Source organism: Rhinoraja longicauda, unplaced genomic scaffold (assembly GCF_053455715.1).
Source record: "Rhinoraja longicauda isolate Sanriku21f unplaced genomic scaffold, sRhiLon1.1 Scf000452, whole genome shotgun sequence".
NCBI lineage: Eukaryota > Metazoa > Chordata > Chondrichthyes > Rajiformes > Arhynchobatidae > Rhinoraja > Rhinoraja longicauda.
In genome coordinates this window covers 16,196-42,628 of record NW_027601669.1, presented here as the reverse complement: position 1 = coordinate 42,628, position 26,433 = coordinate 16,196, and the positions used below count along the sequence as shown (strand labels likewise).

Sequence of the window (26,433 nt, the reverse complement as noted above, 5' to 3'; positions counted from 1 at the left end):
AAACATGTTCCCAATGTTGGGGGGAGTCCAGAACAAGGGGCCACAGTTTAAGAATAACGGGTAGGACATTTAGAACGGAGATGAGGAAAAACTTTTTCAGTCAGAGAGTTGTGAATCTCTGGAATTCTCTGCCTCAGAAGGCAGTGGAGGCCACTTCTCTGAATGCATTCACGAGAGAGCAAGATAGAGCTCTTAAGGATAGCGGAGTCAGGGGGTATGGGGAGAAGGCTAGAACGGGGTACTGATTGAGAATGATCAGCCATGATCACATTGAATGGCGGTGCTGGCTCGAAGGGCCGAATGGCCTACTCCTGCACCTATTGTCTATGGTCTATTGCCAGCTCCAGCGACATGGGTTCGATCCTGACCTCCGGTTTCGGCCTGTGTGGAGGTTGTTCATTCTCCCACGATCACGCGATTTCCTCCCCCCAGGTGCCTCGGTTTCCTGCTACTTCCTCCAGGCGCGCGTTTTTTGGAGTTTTTGTTTAATTGGCTGCTTGAAGTGACCCCAGCGATAGAGTGGGGGGAACGATACAATGTGCAGAATATAGTTCCCAGCATTGCAGCGTAACGGTTTCAAAGGCAACGTCCAATATACCCCAATTAGATAGACGGGAATTGGACTGCATCCTTACTTATGGAAGGACTGTTCATCAGGGAGGAAGAAGCTGTTCCAGAGTCTGGGGGGTGCGCGCTTTCAAGCTTCTGTATTTTAGACAATAGACAATAGGTGCAGGAGGAGGCCATTCGGCACTTCGAGCCAGCACCACCAATCAATGTGATCATGGCTGATCATCCTCAATCAGTACCCCGTTCCTGCCTTCTCCCCATACCCCCTGACTCCGCTATCCTTAAGAGCTATATCTAGCTCTCTTTTGAATGCATTCAGAGACTTGGCCTCCACCGCCTTCCAATAGACAATAATAGACAATAGGTGCAGGAGTAGGCCATTCAGCCCTTCGAGCCAGCACCGCCATTCAATGCGATCATGGCTGATCACTCTCAATCAGTACCCCGTCCCTGCCTTCTCCCCATACCCCCTCACTCCGCTATCCTTAAGAGCTCTATCCAGCTCTCTCTTGAAAGCATCCAACGAACTGGCCTCCACTGCCTTCTGAGGCAGAGAATTCCACACCTTCACCACCCTCTGACTGAAAAAGTTCTTCCTCATCTCCGTTCTAAATGGCCTACCCCTTATTCTCAAACTGTGGCCCCTTGTTCTGGACTCCCCCAACATTGGGAACATGTTATCTGCCTCTAATGTGTCCAATCCCCTAATTATCTTATATGTTTCAATGAGAGGCAGTCAATTCCACAGATTCACAACTCTCTGACTGAAAGGGTTTTTCCTCGTCTCCGTTCTAAATGGCCTACCCCTTATTCTTAAACTGCCTGCCCCGAGCAGGTGGACCACGAAATGACCGGCTCGGGTAAGTCTTTGACTATGTTGGTTGCTTTGCCGAGTTGGCGTGAAGCCCAGGTGAAGTCAATGGTGGGATTTTGGTCTGTGTGATGGACTTGGGTTACGCCCACAACTTCCTGCATTTTTGTGTGGTCCTGGGCACTAATGTTCCCAAACCAAGCTGGGATGCCACTCGACATTACGCGTTCCACTGCGCGTCTGCAACTGGCCCAATCAACCACCTCAACTGAACTGGAGTGGAAGCGAGTCACACCCGAGTCACTAGGGTCTGCCGGAGAAGTCCCCAGTGTTTCGCCCGGCCTTTAACCCATCTCCCCGACCGTGTCCGCATGTGGCAAATGGAGAAGCATGTGTCATTTTCTAGTCACCAAATATAAGGAATAGAAATGGATCTTCTGGAGGATGCAGATATTTACTGGGATGGTTTCGGGGACGAAGCGTTTGGGGTCCATGGTAAGACTGGAGCAACGCATCTTGCTTAAAATACTGGGATAAAAGGCAGAGCATCCCATAACATCCTTTATCAAACGATACGCCGTGCCTCCGATTATAGATTGACCAGTGGCCATTGCATTGTTGTGGCCTAAAATGAGGCCGGAGGGAGATCTCCATCCACCCTGAGCCCTGTCTGTGAACCGAGATGCGGGCGGCGGGTTCCAGGGGGCAACGCATCGTGTTTACAGCCGACAGCCCAGTGGTAACAATATATTGATTTTTCTAACTTCAGGTAGCCCCGGCATTCCCTCTTTCTCAATCCCTTCTTTACCCAAGTCGCACCAGCTTCTCGTTTTCACCCAACAAACAGTCAACAATGGCCTGTTTCCTTTATCATCGTTACTTTTGTGCATATCTTTCATTCATTGACATTTATCTCTCTAGTGTAAGAAAATAACTGCAGATGCTGGTACAAATCGAAGCTATTTATTCACAAAATGCTGGTGTAACTCCATGTGAATAAATACCTTCGATTTGTACCAGCATCTGCAGTTATTTTCATTGTTGACTGTTTGTTAGGACATCGTTTTATAGTGAGAGTGGAAGGATTTCAGGGAAACTAGTCGGCAGTATTTTCAACAGAGTGTTATCGGTATGTGGAAGAAATTGCCAGAGTAGGTAGTTTAAATAAATACGATAACAACATGCAAGACATTTGGCCAGACATGGGTTTGGAGCAAACTGGGCCAAATTCAGGCTGGTGGATCTGGCAGAGATGGTGCACCTTGGTCGGCATGGACAAATAGGACACAATTCACAATTTCATAAGTGATAGGAGCAGAATTAGGCCATTCGGGCCATCGTCTTCGCCATTCGCCATCCTTTCCCCTGATCCCCATTCTCCTGCCTTCTCCACGTAAACTCATCAAAAATCTATTTATCTCTGACTTAAAAGATATCCATTAACCTGGCCTCCACAGCCTTCGGTGGCAATGAACTCCACAGATTCAACCACCCTGGTCTCTGGCGTGTTCTGGTGACCTACTTCGAACTTGACCTCGGGTGTTTTACTTGTGTTGCGTGTTGACCCTGTGGAGCCCTTCCACCTCCCCAAAACACGCTGGTTGGATAGTGAATCGTGAACTATAAATTATCACTGTGAATGTGAGTGGAGGGCAAACGAGTGGGAATTAATGGGCCCTGTCCCTTTCCGTCCTGTCTTAGAGGAAGAGAAGATTCTAAATACCCTGGAGAAAAATCTTCAAGAGATTCAAGAAAAAACTAAATTCCATTGAGTTGCTTCAGCGTTTTGTGTCTACCTTCGATTTAAACCAGCATCTGCAGTTCTTTCCTACACAGTTATTCTCTCTCTAGTTGTTGGCATCCGAGGGAGCCATTCTCCCCCGAGTTATTATTTTGCTATTAATATGCTTGTCGTATCTCTGGGGATTCTCTTGTTTGTCGTGACTCGTGACTGTTTTGTTCCACTGATTTTCCTTTTAATTTGCTCCTGCAGGTTTTTATACTCCTAAACAAATAGCTTGATGATAGCAGCCTTTGCCCGACCAGTGCCTCGCTCCCTTTGTGGTTCCCTCATCCTTCCAGCCTTGCCCTTCACTCTCACAGGAATATTCAATTCTGGGCTATTTGCAACTTATGTTCATGAGCAGAGGAAAGGGGCAAAATATGCGGCACGTTATCAGGAAATCATTGTGACATAGGAATAGCATATGACATTTTCAGCGAGCATGCAAGTATATTTTCAATGTCGGAAAGTGTAAAATTATGCACTTCAGTAAATATAAACCAAACACGAGATCATTATTGAAATGGAAAGAGACCGTCTGATGAATGGAAGGCGGGCTTGTCTATGCGTTCTTGTGCTCGAATCACAAAAGATGAGCAAAAGAGAAAATGGCGCTTTGACCATTTTTGTTAAAGGGCTGGAATGTAGATATTAGAGAAGAAAAGACCATAACATACCAGAATGACCTCAGGGAGGGTAGAGCTCATAATGGCCCATTGTTGGCTGGGAAAGGAGTGCTAACGAGAAGGATATAAGGATGCAAACAGTGGAACTGGTAGGGCGACTAGTGGAGGGGAGGGGAGAGAGGGACAGGAGGGAATGTGGGATACTCCAGCATTGTGCTAACTAAGAACGTATGTGATAGCATTGAAGGCAGCACGCACGTTCCCAATTCCTGGGATCAAGGTATTGTCTTGTCAGGTGAAGGTAAAAACGTAAATAGTCACTAAAATGCTGGAGTAACTCGGCGGGCTAAGCATCATCTCTGGATAGAAGGGATGGGTGATGTTTCGGGTCGAGGCCCTTCTTGTATTTGTATTCTTTGGAGTTTAGATGAATGAAGAGTGGTCCAAAACCAGACCCTTAAGTCCACGACCGGACAGAGGTCAACGAATTTCTGGAAATCTCCAACTCAGACACTTTGGGAGGTTTCACATGTTGGAGGTACTTAAACTAGTGCGAGACATTTTTTTCCCAAAAATTCAGGGAAACCGAAGACTTAGGGAATATGGCAAAGAGGAAGAGTTCAGACCAGAGCTGGATCAGCCACGACCACATTGTGGGCATTAACATTGAAATGTTACACACAGCAGAATTATCATCTGTATCCAGTTCATATCAGCAGTGGGTGCTCACCGTGGGGGTATTTGCTCTGTTTGTTTTGTCTATATGCGCTCAACGTCGAATGACATCCCATTCTAATCATTGACAGGCCATTCGGCCCATCACCTTCTGTCAATTCTTCTGTTCCACTAAACATCCCTCTCATCTAATTGCCACAATGCCCCGAATTCCAAATGTGTTTATCCCGCTTTCTCTGAAAGTATTCCCAGATATTTGTCACGGTGCCTGCTGCTTCCACTTCTGACCGCTTGAGGGCGGTGTAGTCAGTGTCTTCTTTTGTGTTCATCTCTATGCTAAAACTCTCGTTTGTTTGTTTGTTTGTTCCTGAACTACAGCCAAAACAGTACACGATAGCGCGACAATTTTAGGCCCACCTTACACACCGCCGTCCATTTTGGTGTTAATGGAAGCAGTTTTGGTCTCCAAATTTGAGGAAGGATATTATTTGCTATTGGCGACGTGCAGCGTAGGTTTACTAGGTTAATTCCCAGAATGGCGGGACTGTCATATGCTGAAAGACTGGAGCGACTAGGCTTGTATACACTGGAATTTAGAAGGATGAGAGGAGATCTTATCGAAACGTATAAGATTATTAAGGGGTTGGACACGTTAGAGGCAGGAAACATGTTCCCAATGTTGGGGGAGTCCAGAACAAGGGGCCACAGTTTAAGAATAAGGGGTAGGCCATTTAGAACTGAGATGAGGAAAAACTTTTTCGGTCAGAGAGTTGTGAATCTGTGGAATTCTCTGCCTCAGAAGGCAGTGGAGGCCAATTCTCTGAATGCATTCAAGAGAGAGCTAGATAGAGCTCTTAAGGATAGTGGAGTCAGGGGGTATGGGGAGAAGGCAGGAACGGGGTACTGATTGAGAATTATCAGCCATGATCACATTGAATGGCGGTGCTGGCTCGAAGTGCCGAATGGCCTCCTCCTGCACCTATTGTCTATTGTTTATTGAAATCGGTGTTATATTTTTAGTTATTCACATTTTAATGTTTAAATCTATCTCCTAGGGAGGGAGGGGGAGGGAGGGAGGAAGGGGTGTGGAGGCAGGGGGGATAAGGGGGGTTGAGAGGGATGGAGTGGGGGGGAGGGGGGAGGGAAAGGAGAGGAAGGAGGAGGGGGAGGGGCGGAGGGGAGTGGTGAAGGGGGAGTGAGGGGAGGGTGCTGCACCAATACAGGAGACGTTTGTCCCCCATTTGGTCTAGTTATGTTTATTTCCATCTGTGTATCACTGTAATTTGTGCTACCAATTGAGTTCCCCGTTTAATTTCTGATGTTTGTCTCTATCGTTGTGCAGTCTAGGAGTTTCTCGTGCACTGACTTGTGCTCTTGTTCGCTTCACTCGTGTTTTCGACCTTTTTTTTCTAAACGCTCGACCTCGATTCCTCCGCCTTTGCATTTGCGGATTTCGAATCTGCGGCCTGTTTTCTCGACCAGGATTTTAATAAAAGCTCTTTGAGTTTTGACCCACTCCTGAGTCTTGTGTCCTCAGTCCACTTGGGTCTGCCCTGCTCTCGATATTGTTACAATCATGGTTTAGCCTGACATTATATTTACTGGATTTACTCTGGGATCTATGTTAAATTTCATCTTCGAGTTTTGGACTTCCCATAAGTACTATTTCTACACCCCCACCTCTTTTAATAAATGGCTAATCTCGCATTCCGGCATCATCCCATCCTCCCTGACATATTCTCCAGACCTGCTCAGTCTTTCCTGTAAGATGCTTCCTCTCAGTTGGGGCATGATTTTCGTGAACATTGCTGGTGCTTTCAAACCTGGTTCTCTGTCCCCAGAACCATATGCACGTTCTGTCTGTGTGGCGCCAGAGGCTTGTAGTACTTTGCATGGCATTCCTGCTGTTGTGATTTTAAAAAGAATGTCCAGTCAATTCAATAGACAATAGACAATAGGTGCAGGAGGAGGCCATTCGGCCCTTCGAGCCAGCACCGCCATTCAATGTGATCATGGCTGATCATTCCCAATCAGTACCCCGTTCCTGCCTTCTCCCCATACCCCCTGACTCCGCTATTTGTGGAATTCTCTGCCACAGAAGACAGAGGTAAAATCAGGTACTGCGGTATCGGCCGATATATTAACCCGTTACCCGCGGGGAAAGTGGATCTGGGGCTGCGAGAATGAACAGATTCCGATGCTGGAGGCCGGCATCGACGTGGGAGGAGTGGCGGTGACTGAAACACACTCCGGTATGACGAGAGAAATGAACAGAAGAGACAGCAGGCTCGAAGGGCCGAATGGCCTATTCCTGCACCTATTTTCTATGTTTCTATGTTTCTATAACTTGAGTAATACATTGTGCTATTATTTGCATTGTTTTTCATCAGCTTCGTGAGTTAATACAATGCTGTTCTTAATAAACAAAACTTAACCTTCTTATTAAGGAATTAATGTAAGTCGGTGGTCAATTTCTCAGGACGTAGATGTCGCGGCACAAAAAGCATTTATTTCATATCACTAATTGCCCTCTGAGTAGATCGCTCGGCCATTTCCAAGGACATTTGATCTTCAACCACTTTGACCGAGTTGGATCTTTAACAAAATAAGAGTGTTGCGCTCATCGTTTTTCAGACAGTTTATTTTTTTCAAGTATTCGAGGCGATTAACTGTATTTAAGGTGCGGAAAAATAATTTACATTGTGTCCCTGGATTGTGCCACTGGATTCCTCGTTCGATAATTAAATCGGTGCCTCGCCACCGCACTCCAACCTCTAGTTGATGCCTCGAGTTCTTGTTTCTTGGTCCTATATAAGATAATTAGGGGATTGGACACATTAGAGGCAGGAAACATGTTCCCAATGTTGGGGGAGTCCAGAACAAGGGGCCACAGTTTAAGAATAAGGGGTAGGCCATTTAGAACGGAGATGAGAAAGAACTTTTTCAGTCAGAGAGTGGTAAAGGTGTGGAATTCTCTGCCTCAGAAGGCAGTGGAGGCCAGTTCGTTGGATGCTTTCAAGAGAGAGCTGGATAGAGCTCTTAAGGATAGAGGAGTGAGGGGGTATGGGGAGAAGGCAGGAACGGGGTACTGATTGAGAGTGATCAGCCATGATCGCATTGAATGGCGGTGCTGGCTCGAAGGGCTGAATGGCCTCCTCCTGCACCTATTGTCTATTGTCTATTGTCCTCCAAAATATTCCAAATGGAATTTAAACTGGAGGTGGCGTAGTATGGACTTAAGCAAGAAGGGCTCCTTGGAGACGAAGAGCTGCCTTAAATTTAGTTGCCTAATATGTAATTTAGTAGCCTAATATGCAGTCCGGCTTCCGTCTTTCTCCGGGGATTAAAAAAAATTACAACAATAGAAGCCTCGGATACAATAATTACCTTGGCTCCGATCTGGTTGCCACATTGGCCGGCTTGTATGTGCACGATCTCCCGCATGGTAAATGTGTTAATTTGAGTTTAGGGAAGGACGAAAGTAAGAAAGAGAGAAAGAAAGACGGAAGCCGGTCTGTCCCGCTGGTTTGCAGAGTGACCGCGCCGCTCTCAGCAGTTCACCAGTTCCTGTGGGATTGCGGCCCGTCAGTTAATAACCATGTCCAAAACCGGGATTATTCCCGTCACGATCTCACACACCTCTATAAAATCACCCCTCATCCTCCAAGAAATAAGGTCTGCCCAATCTCTCCCTACAGTGAGGCCCTCAGGCCCTGGCAACGTCCTCATAAGTATATCTACACCCTTTCCAATGTATCCACATTCTTCATACAGCAGAGTGAACAAAGCTGAACACATTGGTCCACACTGGCCATCCTTATATGAAATGATGCACGGTTTCTCCAAATATAGATGGACCTGAAGAGTGGAGCGTGAGAGACGAGTGTACTGATGTGGATGAAAATGTGTTGACTTCCATCCTGATCCCGGGCTGTGAACGGAGATGCGGGCGGCGGGTTCCACTGCCCTCAGTTACACCTCCTGAGCGCTGGTCCCTGTCCCTGTCCCTGGGACTCTTTTAAAGAGCAACACAAGTTAACTAAAAAGGCAATACGGGGAGAAAAGATGAGGTACGAGGGTAAACTAGCCAATAATATAAAGGAGGATAGCAAAAGTTTTTTTAGGTACGTGAAGAGGAAAAAAATAGTCAAGGCAAATGTGGGTCCCTTGAAGACAGAAGCAGGGGAATTTATTATGGGGAACAAAGAAATGGCAGACGAGTTAAACCGTTACTTTGGATCTGTCTTCACTGAGGAAGATACACACAATCTCCCAAATGTTCTAGGGGCCGGAGAACCTAGGGTGATGGAGGAACTGAAGGAAATCCACATTAGGCAGGAAATGGTTTTGGGTAGACTGATGGGACTGAAGGCTGATAAATCCCCAGGGCCTGATGGTCTGCATCCCAGAGTACTTAAGGAGGTGGCTCTAGAAATAGTGGAAGCATTGGAGATCATTTTTCAATGTTCTATAGATTCAGGATCAGTTCCTGTGGATTGGAGGATAGCAAATGTTATCCCACTTTTTAAGAAAGGAGGGAGAGAGAAAACGGGTAATTATAGACCAGTTAGTCTGACATCAGTGGTGGGGAAGATGCTGGAGTCAATTATAAAAGACGAAATTGCTGAGCATTTGGATAGCAGTAACGGGATCATTCCGAGTCAGCATGGATTTACGAAGGGGAAATCATGCTTGACAAATCTACTGGAATTTTTTGAGGATGTAACTAGGAAAATTGACAAGGGAGAGTCAGTGGATGTGGTGTACCTCGACTTTCAGAAAGCCTTCGACAAGGTCCCACATAGGAGATTAGTGGGCAAAATTAGGGCACATGGTATTGGGGGTAGGGTACTGACATGGATAGAAAATTGGTTGACAGACAGAAAGCAAAGAGCGGGGATAAATGGGTCCCTTTCGGAATGGCAGGCAGTGACCAGTGGGGTACCGCAAGGTTCGGTGCTGGGACCCCAGCTATTTACAATATACATTAATGACTTAGACGAAGGGATTAAAAGTACCATTAGCAAATTTGCAGATGATACTAAGTTGGGGGGTAGTGTGAATTGTGAGGAAGATACAATAAGGCTGCAGGGTGACTTGGACAGGTTGTGTGAGTGGGCGGATACATGGCAGATGCAGTTTAATGTAGATAAGTGTGAGGTTATTCACTTTGGAAGCAAGAATAGAAAGGCAGATTATTATCTGAATGGTGTCAAGTTAGGAGGAGGGGGAGTTCAACGAGATCTGGGTGTCCTAGTGCATCAGTCAATGAAAGGAAGCATGCAGGTACAGCAGGCAGTGAAGAAAGCCAATGGAATGTTGGCCTTCGTAACAAGAGGAGTTGAGTATAGGAGCAAAGAGGTCCTTCTACAGTTGTACCGGGCCCTGGTGAGACCGCATCTGGAGTACTGTGTGCAGTTTTGGTCTCCAAATTTGAGGAAGGATATTCTTGCTATGGAGGGCGTGCAGCGTAGGTTCACTAGGTTAATTCCCGGAATGGCGGGACTGTCGTATGTTGAAAGGCTGGAGCGATTGGGCTTGTATACACTGGAATTTAGAAGGATGAGGGGGGATCTTATTGAAACATATAAGATAATTAGGGGATTGGACACATTAGAGGCAGATAACATGTTCCCAATGTTGGGGGAGTCCAGAACAAGGGGCCACAGTTTAAGAATGCCCAGGACCACACAAAATTGCAGGAAGTTGTGGGCGTAACCCAAGTCCATCAGACAGACCAAAATCCCACCATTGACTTCACCTGGGCTTCACGCCAACTCGGCAAAGCAACCAACATAGTCAAAGACTTACCCGAGCCGGTCATTCCGTAGTCCACCTGCTCGGGGCGGGCAGTTTAAGAATAAGGGGTAGGCCATTTAGAACGGAGACGAGGAAAAACCCTTTCAGTCAGAGAGTTGTGAATCTGTGGAATTGACTGCCTCTTATTGAAACATATAAGATAATTAGGGGATTGGACACATTAGAGGCAGATAACATGTTCCCAATGTTGGGGGAGTCCAGAACAAGGGGCCACAGTTTGAGAATAAGGGGTAGGCCATTTAGAACGGAGATGAGGAAGAACTTTTTCAGTCAGAGGGTGGTGAAGGTATGGAATTCTCTGCCTCAGAAGGCAGTGGAGGCCAGTTCGTTGGATGCTTTCAAGAGAGAGCTGGATAGAGCTCTTAAGGATAGTGCAGTTAGGGGGTATGGGGAGAAGGCAGGAACGGGGTACTGATTGAGAGTGATCAGCCATGATCGCATTGAATGGCGGTGCTGGCTCGAAGGGCTGAATGGCCTACTCCTGCACCTATTGTCTATTGTCTATTGTCTATTGTCTATTGTTCCTGTACCCGTAAAAGGGACCACATCACCCCGATTCTGGCCTCTCCCCACTGGCTCCCAGTACAGTACAGAATCAACTTCAAGCTCCTACTATTCACATACAAAGCCCTAAACGGGCTTGCCCCCCCCCCCCCCCCCTATCAAAAATCTTCTAACCCACCACTCTAACTCCAGGTCTCTCCGGTCGGCCGACTTGGGGCTACTCACTATCCCGCGGTCTAGGCTTAAGCTCAGCGGTGACCGCGCCTTTGCGGTTGCAGCTCCGAGACTGTGGAACAGCATACCTCTCCCCATCAGAACTGCCCCCTCCATCGACTCCTTTAAGTCCAGGCTCAAAACCTATTTCTACTCCCTAGCGTTTGAGGCCCTCTGAGGGGGCGCTGTGAACTGTTTATGTATGGGCTGTTATGTTTGTGTGCCATTGTACGTTCTTTTCTTAGTACCTGGACTGATGTTCAGCACTTTGGTCAACGTGGGTTGTTTTTAAATGTGCTATACAAATAAAATTGACTTGACTTGACTTCTGTCCTGCCTTGGACAATCCCAGGACAATCTCTCCGCTTTCATCTAATTTATATTCAGGCCGGTTTAATGTCTAAGTGACCCTCCCTCGAGTGATTAGTTGGAAGTGGCCAGGACACCTTCACACTGAACATTTGCAGCCAAATAACGTCATTGCCCGAGACGGCAGCGCGCGCAGTGGAAAACACTGAACCAGGAAGAGGCGGAGTTACAATGGCTGCGAAAGACCAGGTCGAGAGTTGGACAGAGGAGGCAGTTTGTTCCATCTGCCTCGATTTCTTCACCGATCCGGTTATACTGGAGTGCGGGCACAACTTCTGCCGCCCCTGTATCACACAGAGTTGGGACAGGGAGGAGAGAAACTCCTGCCCGGAATGTAGAGAGCAGTTTGCAGACCGCACCCTCAAAGTAAATCGGGCCTTAGTTAGACTGGCTGAGAAAGCTCGAGCACTGAGCCTGAATCGGACAGAGAAGGAAAGTAAACTTCACTGCGAGAAACATCAGGAAGAACTGAAGCTGTTTTGTGAGACTGATAAGAAACTGATCTGTGTGATCTGTCGAGATGCGATGGAACACAAGACTCACAGCTTCTTACCGATAGAAGAAGCTGTTGGAATCTACAAGGTAAAAGCAAACCGATTTTGATCGCATCATTGTGTGATCTCTTCTTTATTGGCTAACAAATTTCTTCTCTGATCTCACACCCAATGCCAGAATCAGGTGAAATCATCCTTCGAATCTCTCACAAAAAAGAAATCAGAGATGCAGCAAATGGAGCAGCAACAGCAAGAGAAGATTTCTGGAGTTCTGGTGAGGTTTTCCAATTTCGATTACCACATCTTGTGCAGTTTTCGTCAACGTGATGTGTGTGTCACGTGAGGGCACCTCTCTACAGTTCAGGAGTCGAGGGTTGGGGCTATGGAGAGACACTGGGTGGGAAGGCACTGAGATGGAGTGGATGTGGAAAGGATGTTTCCACTGGTGGGACAGTCCAGGCCCAGAGATCATTGCCACTGCACTAAAGTGCGCTCTTTCATAAAGGAGGTGAGGAGGAACTTCTTTAGTCAGACAATATAGAAAATAGATAATAGATGCAGGAGTAGGCAATTCGGCCCCTTCGAGCCAGCACCACTATTCAATTGATAGACAATAGACAATAGGTGCAGGAGTAGGCCATTCAGCCCTTCGAGCCAGCACCACCATTCAATGCGATCATGACTGATCACTCTCAATCAGTACCCCTTTCATGCCTTCTCCCCATACCCCCTCACTCCGCTATCCTTAAGAGCTCTATCCAGCTCTCTCTTGAAAGCATCCAACGAACTGGCCTCCACTGCCTTCTGAGGCAGAGAATTCCACACCTTCACCACTCACGGACTGAAAAAGTTCTTCCTCATCTCCATTCTAAATTGCCTACCCCTTATTCTTAAACTGTGGCCCCTTGTTCTGGACTCCCCCAACATTGGGAACATGTTTCCTGCCTCTAATGTGTCCAATCCCCTAATTATCTTATATGTTTCAATAAGATCCCCCCTCATCCTTCTATATTCCAGTGTATACAAGCCTAATTGCTCCAGCCTTTCAACATACGACAGTCCCGCCATTCCGGTAATTAACCTAGTGAACCTACGCTGCACGCCCTCAATAGCAAGAATATCCTTCCTCAAATTTGGAGACCAAAACTGCACACAGTACTCCAGGTGCGGTCTCACCAGTGCCCGGTACAACTGTAGAAGGACCTCTTTGCTCCTATACTCAACTCCTCTTGTTATGAAGGCCAACATTCCATTGGCTTTCTTCACTGCCTGCTGTACCTGCATGCTTCCTTTCAGTGACTGATGCACTAGGACACCCAGATCTCGTTGAACATCCCCTCTACCTAACTTGACACCATTCAGATAATAATCTGCCTTTCTATTCTTACTTCCAAAGTGAATAACCTCACACTTATCTACATTAAACTGCTTCTGCCATGTACCCGCCCACTCACACAACCTGTCCAAGTCACCCTGCAGCATTATTGCATCTTCCTCACATTTCACACTACCCCCCAGTTTAGTATCTTCTGCAAATTTGCTAATGGTACTTTTAATGCCTTCATATAAGTCATTAATGTATATCGTAAATAGCTGGGGTCCCAGCACCGAACCTTGCGGTACCCCACTGGTCTCTGCCTGCCATTCCGAAAGGGGCCCGTTTATCCCCACTCTTTGCTTTCTGTCTGTCAACCAATTTTCTATCCATGTCAGTACCCTACCCCCAATACCATGTGCTCTAATTTTGCCCACTAATCTCCTATGTGGGACCTTGTCGAAGGCTTTCTGAAAGTCGAGGTACACCACATCCACTGACTCTCCCCTGTCAATTTTCCTAGTTACATCCTCAAAAAATTCCAGTAGATTTGTCAAGCATGATTTCCCCTTCGTATGGCTGATCATTCTCAATCAGTACCCCGTTCCTGCCTTCTCCCCATACCCCCTGACTCCACTATCCTTAAGAGCTCTATCTAGCTCTCTCTTGAATGCATTCGGAGAATTGGCCTCCACTGCCTTCTGAGGCAGAGAAGGCAGTGAGGAAGAGGGGAGTTAATCTGTGTAACTCACTGCGTGGAGGGCTGTAGAGGCCAGCGGATATTTTTGAGGCAGAGAGAGACAAATTCCCTATTGGAACGGTGTCAATTGTTATGGGGTGAAGGCAGGAATATGGGATTAGACCATGAATGAGCGGCGGTGTAGACTTGATCAGCCGAATGGCCCAATTCCACTCCTGTCAACTTTCCCCTTTTATCCCTACTAGCAGAATCAATAACCAGGGGACATATGCTTAATGTGTGAGGGGAAAGATTTACTACGAATATTTTTCACACAGCATATGGTGGGGGTATGGGACAGACTGCCAGAGGAGGTGGTTGAGTCAGGTATAACAACATATACAATACACAAGCTGCTGTGGACCCGTTGGGTCAAAACATCTCCTGCATTTGTGTAGCATCGTCCCCTCTCCCGCTCCCCCCTCCCCCCCCAACTCACCCACTCCGACCCCCTTAACATCAACGGGCCCCAACTGCGCAGGCGCGGACCCGAGCTTCCCATTGTGACATCGGACGGAGGTATTACTGCGCAGGGGCGGCTGACGCGCAGGGAGGGTGGAAAAGGCATTTATTAAAGTTTAAAAAGTGATATTTAAGTTTAAAAAGTGAATAACTTTTAAAATATAACAAACATTTGAACCAGACGGCAATGGTGAGTAAGATGTGCCTTATTGTTGTGCGATCGGGTACTGTTTTGGCTCAATTTCGGGTACAAATATGTATATATACAAGATGAGAGGTTTAGTAATATATAGATTTGGACCGCGATATGGATTAGAAAGGTTTAGAATGACTGGGACCAAAAGCGGGCAGGTGGAACCAGAGTAGGTGAGTCACCTTGGGCAAGTTGGACTGCTATTGAGGGCGTGCAGCGTAGGTTTACTAGGTTAATTCCCGGAATGGAGGGACTGTCATATGTTGAAAGACTGGAGCGACTAGGCTTGTATACACTGGAATTTAGATGGATGAGAGGAGATCTTATCAAAACGTATAAGATTATTAAGGGGTTGGACACGTTAGAGGCAGGAAACATGTTCCCAATGTTGGGGAGTCCAGAACAAGGGGCCACAGTTTAAGAATAAGGGGGAGGCCATTTAGAACTGAGATGAGGAAAACGTTTTTCAGTCAGAGAGTTGTGAATCTGTGGAATTCTCTGCCTCAGAAGGCAGTGGAGGCCAATTCTCTGAATGCATTCAAGAGAGAGCTAGATAGAGCTCTTAAGGATAGCAGAGTCAGGGGGTATGGGGAGAAGGCAGGAACGGGGTACTGATTGAGAATGATCAGCCATGATCACATTGAATGGTGGTGCTGGCTCAAAGGGCCGAATGGCCTCCTCCTGCACCTATTGTCTATTGACTTGTTTCCACACAGTCACCTATGTGACTCTACGATTTGCTGGTGTCTCCTTCTTCTGGTGACATGGTTCTAGTCTGATCTCGGTGCTGTCCGTGTTATTCATGCATTCTCCCTGTGACAGCGAGGGATTCAAATCACATCCCAAAGTCAGATGGGTTAGATGACCAGATGGCAACTGCATGTTATGCTCGTGAAAGTGGGCGGTGGGCGAATGAGTGGGAATGAACGGGCAGGCGAAATGGAATAAGCATTAAGACAAGCTTTTGAATTGCCACGGTAATTAAACACACGGATTAAACCCAAGTGAATGGGACTATCGTAGATGTCTACAAAGGGCAGCATGGACATGGTGGGCCAAATAGATTATTATTGTGCTCCATGCCACAAGGGTGATTTACCAACTACCCCCTCCCATATCGTTAGGAAACACAATAGAGTAATATTACATATTGATCGTCACCTTCCCTTTCACAGGAACAGTCACACGACCTTCAGTCACAGATGACATCCCATTTTGCTGACCTGCACCAGATTCTCACTGAGAAAGAGCGGCGCGTGCTGGCGGATATCCGGGAAGAAGAGGAGAAGATTCGACACCCAATGGAGAAAAGTCTTCAAGAGATTCAAGCGAATTTAAATTCCATCCAAAAGGAACTCTCAACGTTGCAGAAACAGATGGATCAAAAAGACAACGGGATATTTCTGAAGGTGAGGGGTTACCCTGCTGTTAGGCGAAGTGAAACTGCACAGTCACAACATGGTGGGTGACATTTCTGAAATTAATGCATCATTCACCCGTAATTCAGAGCTGGGTCAATGTTCCGTCTGTTCCAGCGCCGTGCCGCTGTTCTTCCCAAATGAAAGGACCTCCTGATTAAACTGTGTGATCTCAACACGGCCTGCAAACTCCTTGAGAAAGAGTCGCTGTGACCTTGTCACTGAGTTAGTGAACGTGTAATATTTCCCCGAAAAGAAGGAAAATCTGCAGGGATCATAAGACCAAGGGGAAAGTCTTTTGTATGGTCAGCATTAGAGGAAAAGGAGTTTGTGGCGTTAGAGCATCCCCGTGAAGGCAGTCTAATGATTTTAGTCTGGGATACACATTGGAATCTGACCTCCTCAACAGCACTTAATTGGACCTGTCCTATCCCTAGTTATCCTTCTGCTCTTAAAGGGGAATGTTCTCCGCCGGTTATTCTTTTGCTGGTAATACACTCGTAGAATCTTGTCGAGGAGGTTGTCACAATTATCCGACCTACATCATGAGCACCTTGCAGAGATTTCATGACGTTAACCATGAAATGATGTTACAGTAATGGAGGCAACACAAAAGTGAATCATCGGGATCATTGCAGGATGAGGGGCTGGTCTCATCAGCTGTCCTTATCGAGGTTGGATCGATATTCCTTGCAGTTTAAAAGGATGAACAGTCGTTTTACCATTGTCTCCAAGGTCCACGACTGGACAGAGGGCAGTGAATCTCTGGAATTCTCTAACCCAGAGACATTTGGGGATTTAAACTGTTGGCAGTATTTGAACCAGGAGGAGAGACTTTTTTTGTTGTTGAAACTTCCAGGAAATGAACATGAGGGGAATGGGGGAAAAGGGGGAGTTCTGTCCTGGGCAAGATTAGCCATGGCCACATTGTGGGGGTTAGCATTGAAATCTAGAATGTGGCACACACATCATCGTTTGTCATCTGTCATCCATGAATTGGATCTGAAGGGAATGGGGCACACAGGGGGAAAACTCTTGTGCTTATCCAGCTTCCCCTTCAATGTATCTCCAGTAATGGCTTCAGCCACTTTTGTGCGATTGAGTTCCACGTTCCCTTTGCTGCATTACTAATGGGATTTATTAAAGGCCATCCCATATTTCATCTTTGAATTTTGTTCTCCCTAAAAGTAGGAATACTATTATTCGCCCCACCCATTTAAATCCACAGATAATCTTAAATCATTCCACCCCTTCATTCCCTGCCATCTTCTTCAGATAACACCCCACCATCTTCGCATTCTTCCCCGTAACATGCCCCCTCTCAATTATGGCATAATTTTCATGTGCTTTCCGTGTGTTCTTTGTCCCTACAGAAATACTGTATCCACTTTATGTGTGCCTGCCGCAATAAGAGTTGGTAAATACGAATCTTGTGTCAATTTGCTTGCCATTTCGGTTGTTGGGATGCAGATATTCTGGCCCAGTTATTCAGATTTGTGTTTTGTTTCTTTCAGGAGGCAGCTGGTCGGAAAAGGAGGTAGGATACACTCTTGATTAAAACGGTGATGTTTTCGTAGAACAGCTCCGAAATTGTTGAAGGTCAGATTCTAACCAGCTGTTAAATATTTGCAGGGTTCGTGATGAGGTTAATACATTGTCAGTGACAGACAGGGCCTTGCCGATTGAAAAGATTCATAACCACTTTGTGTTGAACACGTTGTGGAGAGAAACCTGTGTCATTCAACGAGGTAAAACATGTTCAGTTTCCATTCTTCTTATTGTTTACACCACAAATGTAAGCATTACGCAGTAATTGTACCCGCCTCCGCCTCTGGCATCTCGTTCTATCTCTCGACCATTCACCGTCTGAAAACATTGACCTTCACTGCCTTTCCCAATTTTACCATCTCACCTTAAATTGATGCCCTCAATCTTTAGACTTCAGAAAATTCCGTCTTTCATTCTTCAGCCCATTACACCCGCTAATTAAGATCACTCTTCATCTCAGATAACCTTCTTCCCTGTCCATGACGCCATCAATGTTAATGTCCTCCACAAAACTACTAACCATGCCACCCACATACTCATACAAAGCGCCCATATAAATAACGACCAACAATGGACAGAGCATCAAGGTCTGTGGCACACCTTTTGAGAGACTCCAGTGTGCATCCCTCCACCAACCCGCTGTCTTCTGACTTCAGGCCACGGCTCTGCTCCATTGTGTAACTCGCCCTGTATTCGCTCAGATCCAAACATCCAGCCCGCGTACCACGCAGAGGGTTGAAGTTGTTTCTCCAGCATAGCAGTAAATATCTGGAATTGTGTGACCTGATTAATGGCGACAGGCCAGATTTTTGGATATATGTGAAGGGAAAATAGTTGGATATTGGGAAGATCATTAAACTGAGGGTTATGGTGAAGTCACACTGAAGAGGAATTGGAGCCAGCTTAGATCAGCCATGATCACATTGAACAGAGGATGTGCCTGAGGGGCGGCGCCTACTCCCGTATCTACTTTCGTTCTGTCTTATTTTTTTCCTACTTAAACAAAGATAAGCTCTGCGCAGAGGGAATGCAGCAACGATAGACAATACTTGTTTCTGTAATGATATGTGTTGTGCGGGCCTGTGTTGAGTAGACTTGGCCTGTGTACTCGAGAGTTCAGTTGTATTTGGGGAGATCTGACTGTTCAGTGGGCTGGGTGTAGGGAGGATTTCTCCCATGTCTGAGGGGTCTGAAGCCAGCAGCCACCCTCTCAGAATGTGGGCTGGACCATTTAGGACAGAGATAAGGAGTCATTGCTGCACGCAAAGTCTGGGGAACCTTAGGAATTCCCTGCACTGGTGGCTGAGAAGACTCAGTCTTTCAGTACTCTTGGAGCCAGAGTGCCATGGTTGTACATTACAGGGTCAGGCCCTTCAGCCCATCGTGCCCATCTCCATCTTTTGTCCCGGCCAAACAAATCCCATTTGCTCGCATTAGAACCGTGTTATTTTACACCTTGATGGCTAAATTGCAATGCCTCTGAAATGTCGTGATGACATCTGATTCCACCACCTACTTCATGACAATAAAGTATCGGTGATCTAGCCTATATTCTGCTGCAGACTTTGACAGACTTCCTTGCTGTCCACAACAATACCCGTTCTCCACAAACTTAGTAATCACACCTTCTACCTCTAACCACCAAACCAATTACGGGTCCATTTTACCAACTCGTCTTGGATCCCACCTGACTTCGCTTTCTGGACCAGCCTTACATGCGGAACATTGTCAAGTCCCTCAGTGAAGTTCATATATTGGTTCACAACGAGACCAGAGTGTTCTTGGTTGCACAGACGCATTAAATCCACCCTCCAATAAATAAAGCAAGTAACCAGTAGCAGATTGCCTCGCCCGTCCAGTCCACTCTCGTTCAGTGTGATCACCGCAACTCCACCCCACATCTCTACCTCCTCTTTAACCACCTCTAATTACCCCTCACACCAGTCTCCTCATCTTCCGATCTGCCTCTCCCTCGCCATCTACTGGCAAGATATTTGACTGCCCGCCTTATTTCTCCATCCCCACCCGCAATTTCTCGTTCATTCTCACTTTCCGCATTTGTTTTCCCCGTCCGCATGCACCACTCCCTCCCATTCCCGATAACCCGCGGGATTTTCCCTCTACAACCCGGTTAAAAACGCCGGTAAAGATGTCTGTTGTCCACCCGATATGGTTGTGGGTGAAACCCCGGGCAGGGTTTCAGTTGTCCGCCCGCCTGTGCCTGAGGCCGAGCGGCCTCTCCCCCGGTCTCGGGGCCGCGCTGCCCGAGTCTCCCCCCGACCCCCGGGGACTCTCTGATTCTCTGCTTCTCCCCCCAGTCTCCGTCACCCTGGATGTGGAAACAGCGCATGCGCAGCTCGAGGTGTCTGAGGATCGGAAGAGGGTGAGATGGACCCGGACCTGGAGGAGTCTCCCTGACACCGGGAAGAGGTTTACAGACTGGCCGTGTGTGCTGGGATCGGAGGGATTCACATCGGGGAGACATTACTGGGAGGTGGAGGTGGCGGGGAGTGAGGGCTGGAGTCTGGGAGTCGCCGCAGAGTCTGTGGAGAGGAAGGGAGAGATCACACTGACCCCGGAGACTGGATTCTGGAGCATCAGTTGGTGGGAGGACCAGTTTGATGCAGAGACCGACCCTCCATCCCCTCTCCCCGCCCGTCCCATCCCCGGGAGGGTGGGGGTTTATCTCAGTTACGAGTCCGGGACAGTTTCATTTTACGACGCGGACACCACGTCCCATCTCCACACCTTCACTGGGAATAAATTCACGGAGAAACTTTATCCTTTCTTCTGGCCTTGCGATGGCCAGTGGCTGAGAATCTGCTCCGGTTCCGCTCCGGGTGTGTAAAAGGGTCGGGTCCCGGGACCGGCGTCAGGAGCGGGGCTCAGGGGCTGTGGGGCAGAAACCCGGTGGACAACAGGTCGGCGCTGAACGGCTCCCATTTAATCCCCAAATTCCGCGTCGTAAAAAAACCCCAGTGAGCGCGGAAATAAAACCAGGGGGAATGTAAATGTGGGAAGAGAGAAATAAACAGCAAGTGGAATCAGAGCTGTCGATCTGTTCATTTCAACACGTTAACCACGTCACTTCTTGGTCCCGCCACTAGATGGCAGCAACGTCACGCGGTGCGACCACAGACCAGCTGTAACTTTGAGTATTAACTTTGACAACAGCTGGAATCTGATTTAATAAGTGACATTTCTCACCTGCTACCATACCTGCGACCAAAACCACATGCATGGCTTAAAATGTGGAATAAAAGCAGAAATTGCCCGCAAAACTCAGCAGGTCAGGGAGCATCTGCAAGGTGAAACAGACCTTACATTTCAATAGACAATAGGTGCAGGAGTAGGCCATTCGGCCCCTCGAGCCAGCACCGCCATTCAATGTGATCACGGCTGATCATTCTCAATCAGTACCCCGTTCCTGCCTCTAGCGTGTCCAGTCCCTTAATACTCTTACATGTTTCAATAAGATCCCCTCTCATCCTTCTAAATTGCAGCGTACACAAGCCCAGTCGCTCCAGTCTTTCAACAGACGACAGTCCCACCATTCCGGGAATTAATTCGGGCAGTCAGTCAAGGAGTAACAAGTTTAGTTTAGTTTCGAGATACAGCGCGGAAGCAGGCTCTTTGGCCCACCTAGTCCGCACCGACCAGCGATCCCCGCACATTAACACGACCCTACACACGCACTCGGGACAATTTACAATTTTACCGAGGCTAATTAACCTGCAAACCTGTCGTCTTTGGAATGTGGGAGGAAACATGAGCACCCGCAGAAAACCCACGCGGGTCACGGAGAGTCAAGTCAAGTTTATTTGTCACACATATACAAGATGTGCAGTGAAATGAAAGTGGCAACGCCTGCGGATTGTGCTAAACTACAAAACACAATAGAAAAAAAAAATTTAACATAAAAAATAAATTAAAACAGTAAATTAAATTAGTCCCTGGTGATATGAGAGTTAACAGTCCTGATGGCCTGTGGGAAGAAACTCCGTCTCATCCTCTCTGTTTTCACAGCGTGACAGCGGAGGCGTTTGCCTGACCGTAGCAGCTGGAACAGTCCGTTGCTGGGGTGGTAGGGGTCCCCCATAATGTTGCTGGCTCTGGATCTGCACCTCCTGATGTATAGGTCCTGCAGGGGAGCGAGTGTAGTTCCCATAGTGCGTTCAGCCGAACGCACTACTCTCCGCAGAGCCTTCCTGTCCTGGGCAGAGCTGTTCCCGGGTTCGATCCTGACCACCGGTGCTGTCTGTTCGGAGTTTGTACGTGCTTCCTGTGACCCTGTGAACCTCTTTCCCACTCTCCGAGCTTCCCCCAAACCTACTCTCCCTCTCACAGACCCCCTTCCGAAACTGCCCCCCCCCCTCCCATCTCAGTGACTCCCTCTCTCATTGACCCCCTTCCCCGACCCCCCTCAGAAGGCAATGGAGGCCAGTTCTCTGAATGCATTCAAGAGAGAGCTAGATGGAGCTCTTAAGGATAGCGGAGTCAGGGGGTACGGGGAGAAGGCGGGAACGGGGTACTGATTGAGAATGATCAGCCATGACCACATTGAATGGCGGTGCTGGCTCGAAGGGCCGAATGGCCTACTCCTGCACCTATTGTCTATTGTCCTCAACCTTCAGCACAGCTCTGAGATGTAACGGTTTCAGCAGGAAAAGCAAAACCTGTGGTATCTTCCTCCCTTACTCGATTGTGGTTTACCTTAGTCCCAAAACGAACAGGAAACCGAGACGCAAACTAGGTCAGTCACATGGGCAGGAAACAACTGCAGGTGCTGCGTTAAATCGGAGAATAGGCACAAAATGCTGGAGTGACTCAGCGGGCCAGGCAGCATCTCTGGAGAGAAGGAGAAGACTCTGATGAAGGGTCTCGACCCGCAAATGTCACCCATTCCTTCTGTCCAGACAGAGATGCTGCCTGTCTTGCTGAGTTACTCCAGCATTTGGTGTCTATCTTAGGTCAGCCGCCTTGCCTTGCAAAGCTGTTTGCTGCTTGCTGAGGGGGTGATGGGACTGGGTAGAGGGGGCTTCTCTCCGTGTCTACCAGGGAGTGTGTAACAGGTCAGTGCAGAGGGAACTTCATTCTTCATCTAACCCTTGCCCTGTGTTTAAAAAAAATATCATCCAAAATGCTTTATTTCAATTATACACAAATACAGAGTAGTAACAAAATCAAGACTGCCATTTGGCACTTTACAATCAAGCTGTTTGGTTCAGTTTGGAGATACAGCGCGGAAACAAGCCCTTCGGCCCACCGAGTCCGCACCGACCAGCGATCCCCGCACATTAACACTATCCTGCACACACTGGGGACAATTTACGTTTCCACTAAGCCAATTAACCTACATACAATAGACAGTAGACAATAGGTGCAGGAATAGACCATTCGGCCCTTCGAGCCAGCATCGCCATTTAATGTGATCATGGCTGACCATTCATAATCAGTACCCCGTTCCTGCCCTATCCCCATACCCCCTGACTCCGCTATCATTAAGAGCTCTATCTAACTCTCTCTTGAATGCATTCAGAGAATTGGCCTCCACTGCCTTCTGGGGCAGAGAATTCCACAGATTTACAACTCTCTGAGTGAAAACTTTTTTCCTCATCTCCGCTATAAATGGCCTCCTGCACCTATTTTCTATGTTTCCATATGTCAATAGAGTATTAATTAATTCATTCATTCATTCATTAATGTGTTGCTGTTGTGAAATCAGGAAAACCAATCTAACTTGAGGAAGAAGTAGTCAGGGGAGAAATTCCCACTGATGATGAAAGTCGCTGTAAATAGTGACGGTCTTACTTTCTAAAGACCTTTTGTCACAAGCTCTGCATTTCTCTTTAATCTGCCACATCTTTGTCATAGATTCATAGAGTCGTGGAGTGGTACAGCATGGAAACAGACCCTTCGGCCCATCTTGCCCACACCGGCCTTTTTCCCATTTGTTCCCACTCGACTCTCCCCACCCTTTACCCCTGTCCTGACATTCCTCACCACTGCTTCTGTCTCACTCGGCTCATTCAGACCACCCCAGTCCCCCACTTCTCCTATTCATTTATGTGACCCTCTCACTCTCTAAGCCTCTCGCTTGCAACTCATTACTCTCTCTCTCTCCCTCTCGCTTGCAACTCATTACTCTCTCTCTCTCTCTCTCTCTCTCTCTCTCTCTCTCTCTCTCTCTCTCTCTCTCTCTCTCTCTCTCTCTCTCTCTCTCTCTCTCGCAACTCATTACTCTCTCTCTCTCTCTCTCTCTCTCTCTCTCTCTCTCTCTCTCTCTCTCTCTCTCTCTCTCTCTCTCTCTCTACCTCTCTCTCTCTACCTCTCTCCCTCTACCTCTCTCTCTCTACCTCTCTCTACCTCTCTCTCTCTACCTCTCTCTCTCGACCTCTCTCTCTCTACCTCTCTCTCTCTCTCTCTCTCTCTACCTCTCTCTCTACCTCTCTCTCTCTACCTCTCTCTCTCTACCTCTCTCGCTCTACCTCTCTCTCTCTACCTCTCTCTCTACCTCTCTCTCTCTACCTCTCTACCTCTCTCTCTGCCTCTCTACCTCTCTCTCTACCTCTCTCTCTACCTCTCTCTCTACCTCTCTCTACACCTCTCTCGACACCTCTCTCTACACCTCTCCCTCTCTCTCTCTCTCTCTCTCTCTCTCTCTCTCTCTCTCTCTCTCTCTCTTTCTCTCTTTCTCTCTTTCTCTTTCTCTCTCTCTCTCCCCATCTGGCTTTTTCTCCAGCTGTTTTACTGCTGCCTAAAGGTGGCATGTTACTGCATGTGAGAATCACCCTTTGCAAGCAGGATAGCCTGGGGTCTTGTGAATCAGTGAGTCACCCAGCTACACAGAGTTGTTTATGTTGAATTCTAATATTAGATATCCAATAAATAAATGCAAAGTCAGTTGTGCAATCAATGCAGGATATGAGCAATCCATCATCTAAAACGCTGTCTAAAGTCAGGAACAAGACCAGTTGCAGTTGTCGTGCAATGGAGAAGCATTTCTCAAGATAAAAGTGACACAAACAGTGGTTGGAAATAAAAACTCCTCGTGCTAGTTGGCATCTTGCTCAAACAAGCATTGCTACTGGTAACCACGAGACCAAACGCAGGATCGGCGATCGTTTCGCTCAATGCCCTCGCTCAGTCCGCCTTAGCCAACCTGATCTCCCAGTGGCTGAGCACTTCAACTCCCCCTCCCACCCCCAGTCTGGCCTTTCTGTCCTGGGCCTCCTCCATTGTCAGAGTGAGGCCCAGCGCAAATTGGAGGAACAGCACCTCACATTTCGTTTGGGCATCTTGCAGCCCAGCGGTATGAACATTGATTTCTCTAACTTCAGATAGTTCCTCGGTCCCTCTCTTCCCCCCCCTCCTCCTCCTTCCCAGTTCTCCCACTAATCTTCCTGTCTCCAACTACATCCTATCTTTGTCCCTCCACCTCCCCTGACATCAGTCTGAAGAACGGTCTCGACCCGAAACGTCACCGTTCTTCCTCTCCTGAGATGCTGCCTGACCCGCTGAGTTGCTCCAGCGTTTTGTGATTGCTACTGGTACTAAGCTTGCTGGAGCGTTACACTGTGGTTCGTGTGGTCCCATGTGGTGCTGTCTCTTCTGCAAACTCAGCGGGCTGCGAAACCTCGCAAAGACGCATTGATCAGGCACCTGGTGCCATTTAGTGTCATCGAGTCATACAGCACGGAAACAGGCCCTTCGGCCCAACTTCCCCATGCCGACCAAGAAGCCCCACCTACGCATGTCTCAGCTGCCCGCGTTTGGCTGACACCCTTCCGAACCTTTCCTATCCATGGGCATAGAGTCATACAGCACGGAAACAGGCCTTTCAGTCCAACTTCCCCATGCCATAGAGTCATAGAGTTATAGTGTCATACAACACAGAAACAACTTCCCCATGTCAACCATGATGCCCCATCTACGCTAGTCTCACCTGCCCGCGTTTGGCCCATATCCCACCAAGCCTTTCCTACCCACGGGCATAGATTCATACAGCACAGAAACAGGCCTTTTGACCCAACCTCCCCATGCCAACCATGGTGCCCCATCTACGCTAGTCCCACCTGCCCACGTTTGGCCCATATCCCACCAAGCCTTTCCTACCCATGAGCATAGATTCATACAGCACAGAAACAGGCCTTTCGGCCCAACCTCCCCATGCCAACCATGACGCCCCATCTACGCTAGTCCCACCTGCCCGCTTTTGGCCCATATCCCACCAAGCCTTTCCTACCCACGGGCATAGATTCATACAGCACAGAAACAGGCCTTTTGGCCCAACCTCCCCATGCCAACCATGATGCCCCATCTACGCTAGTCCCACCTGCCTGCGTTTGGCCCATATCCCTCTTGATACAGCGTGGAAACAGGCCCTTCATCCCAACTCGCCAACACTGGGCCAACGTGTCCCGGCTGCACTAGTCCCACCTGCCTGCATTTGGCCCATATCCCTCCAAACCTGTCCCATCTCTGGTGAAAAAGGATGGGTGATGTTTTGGGTGGGAACCCTTCGCAAGAGGTCTTGTTAGTCAGTCACTGGTCCTGGTCTTTTTCCTATCCTTAGAAGGTGACAGATGATGAATTGGTCATATCCTGCATTGTTTATTGGTTAGCTAATTGCCTAAAATGCAACACAAACACATTTCACAACTGGTCCATGACTCACAAGCCCTTAGACACTGATGTTGCGAAACGGTGATTCTAGTTTACGTGGTGTCTATCGGACGGATAAAAAGTGAGTATTAGCGTGATAGAACATGGAAACAGGTCTTCAGGCCCAATGTTCCATGCTAATTCAGCAGCCGATCTGAGCTATTTGACTGCCTCTGACCCTTATCCCTCTAAACCTTTGAGAAAGGATCAGGTAGCAACAAGGAACTGC

The 26,433-nt window shown here is 47.7% G+C and overlaps 1 protein-coding gene across 1 annotated transcript in view; it reads left to right on the top strand.

Annotated features, from left to right (window-relative positions):
- Window positions 1–1,809: 1,809 nt before the first annotated feature.
- Window positions 1,810–26,433, top strand: part of LOC144590993 (zinc-binding protein A33-like) — a gene marked incomplete at its 3' end in the record, with an annotated part of 40,813 nt that continues 16,189 nt past the window's right edge. Inside the window, exons 1-6 of the mRNA XM_078395342.1 lie at window positions 1,810–1,876; window positions 11,430–11,953; window positions 12,044–12,139; window positions 15,750–15,983; window positions 17,507–17,529; window positions 17,625–17,740. Of these exons, the coding sequence (XP_078251468.1) occupies window positions 1,810–1,876; window positions 11,430–11,953; window positions 12,044–12,139; window positions 15,750–15,983; window positions 17,507–17,529; window positions 17,625–17,740 (1,060 nt within the window). The remainder of the gene's footprint in view (window positions 1,877–11,429; window positions 11,954–12,043; window positions 12,140–15,749; window positions 15,984–17,506; window positions 17,530–17,624; window positions 17,741–26,433) is intronic.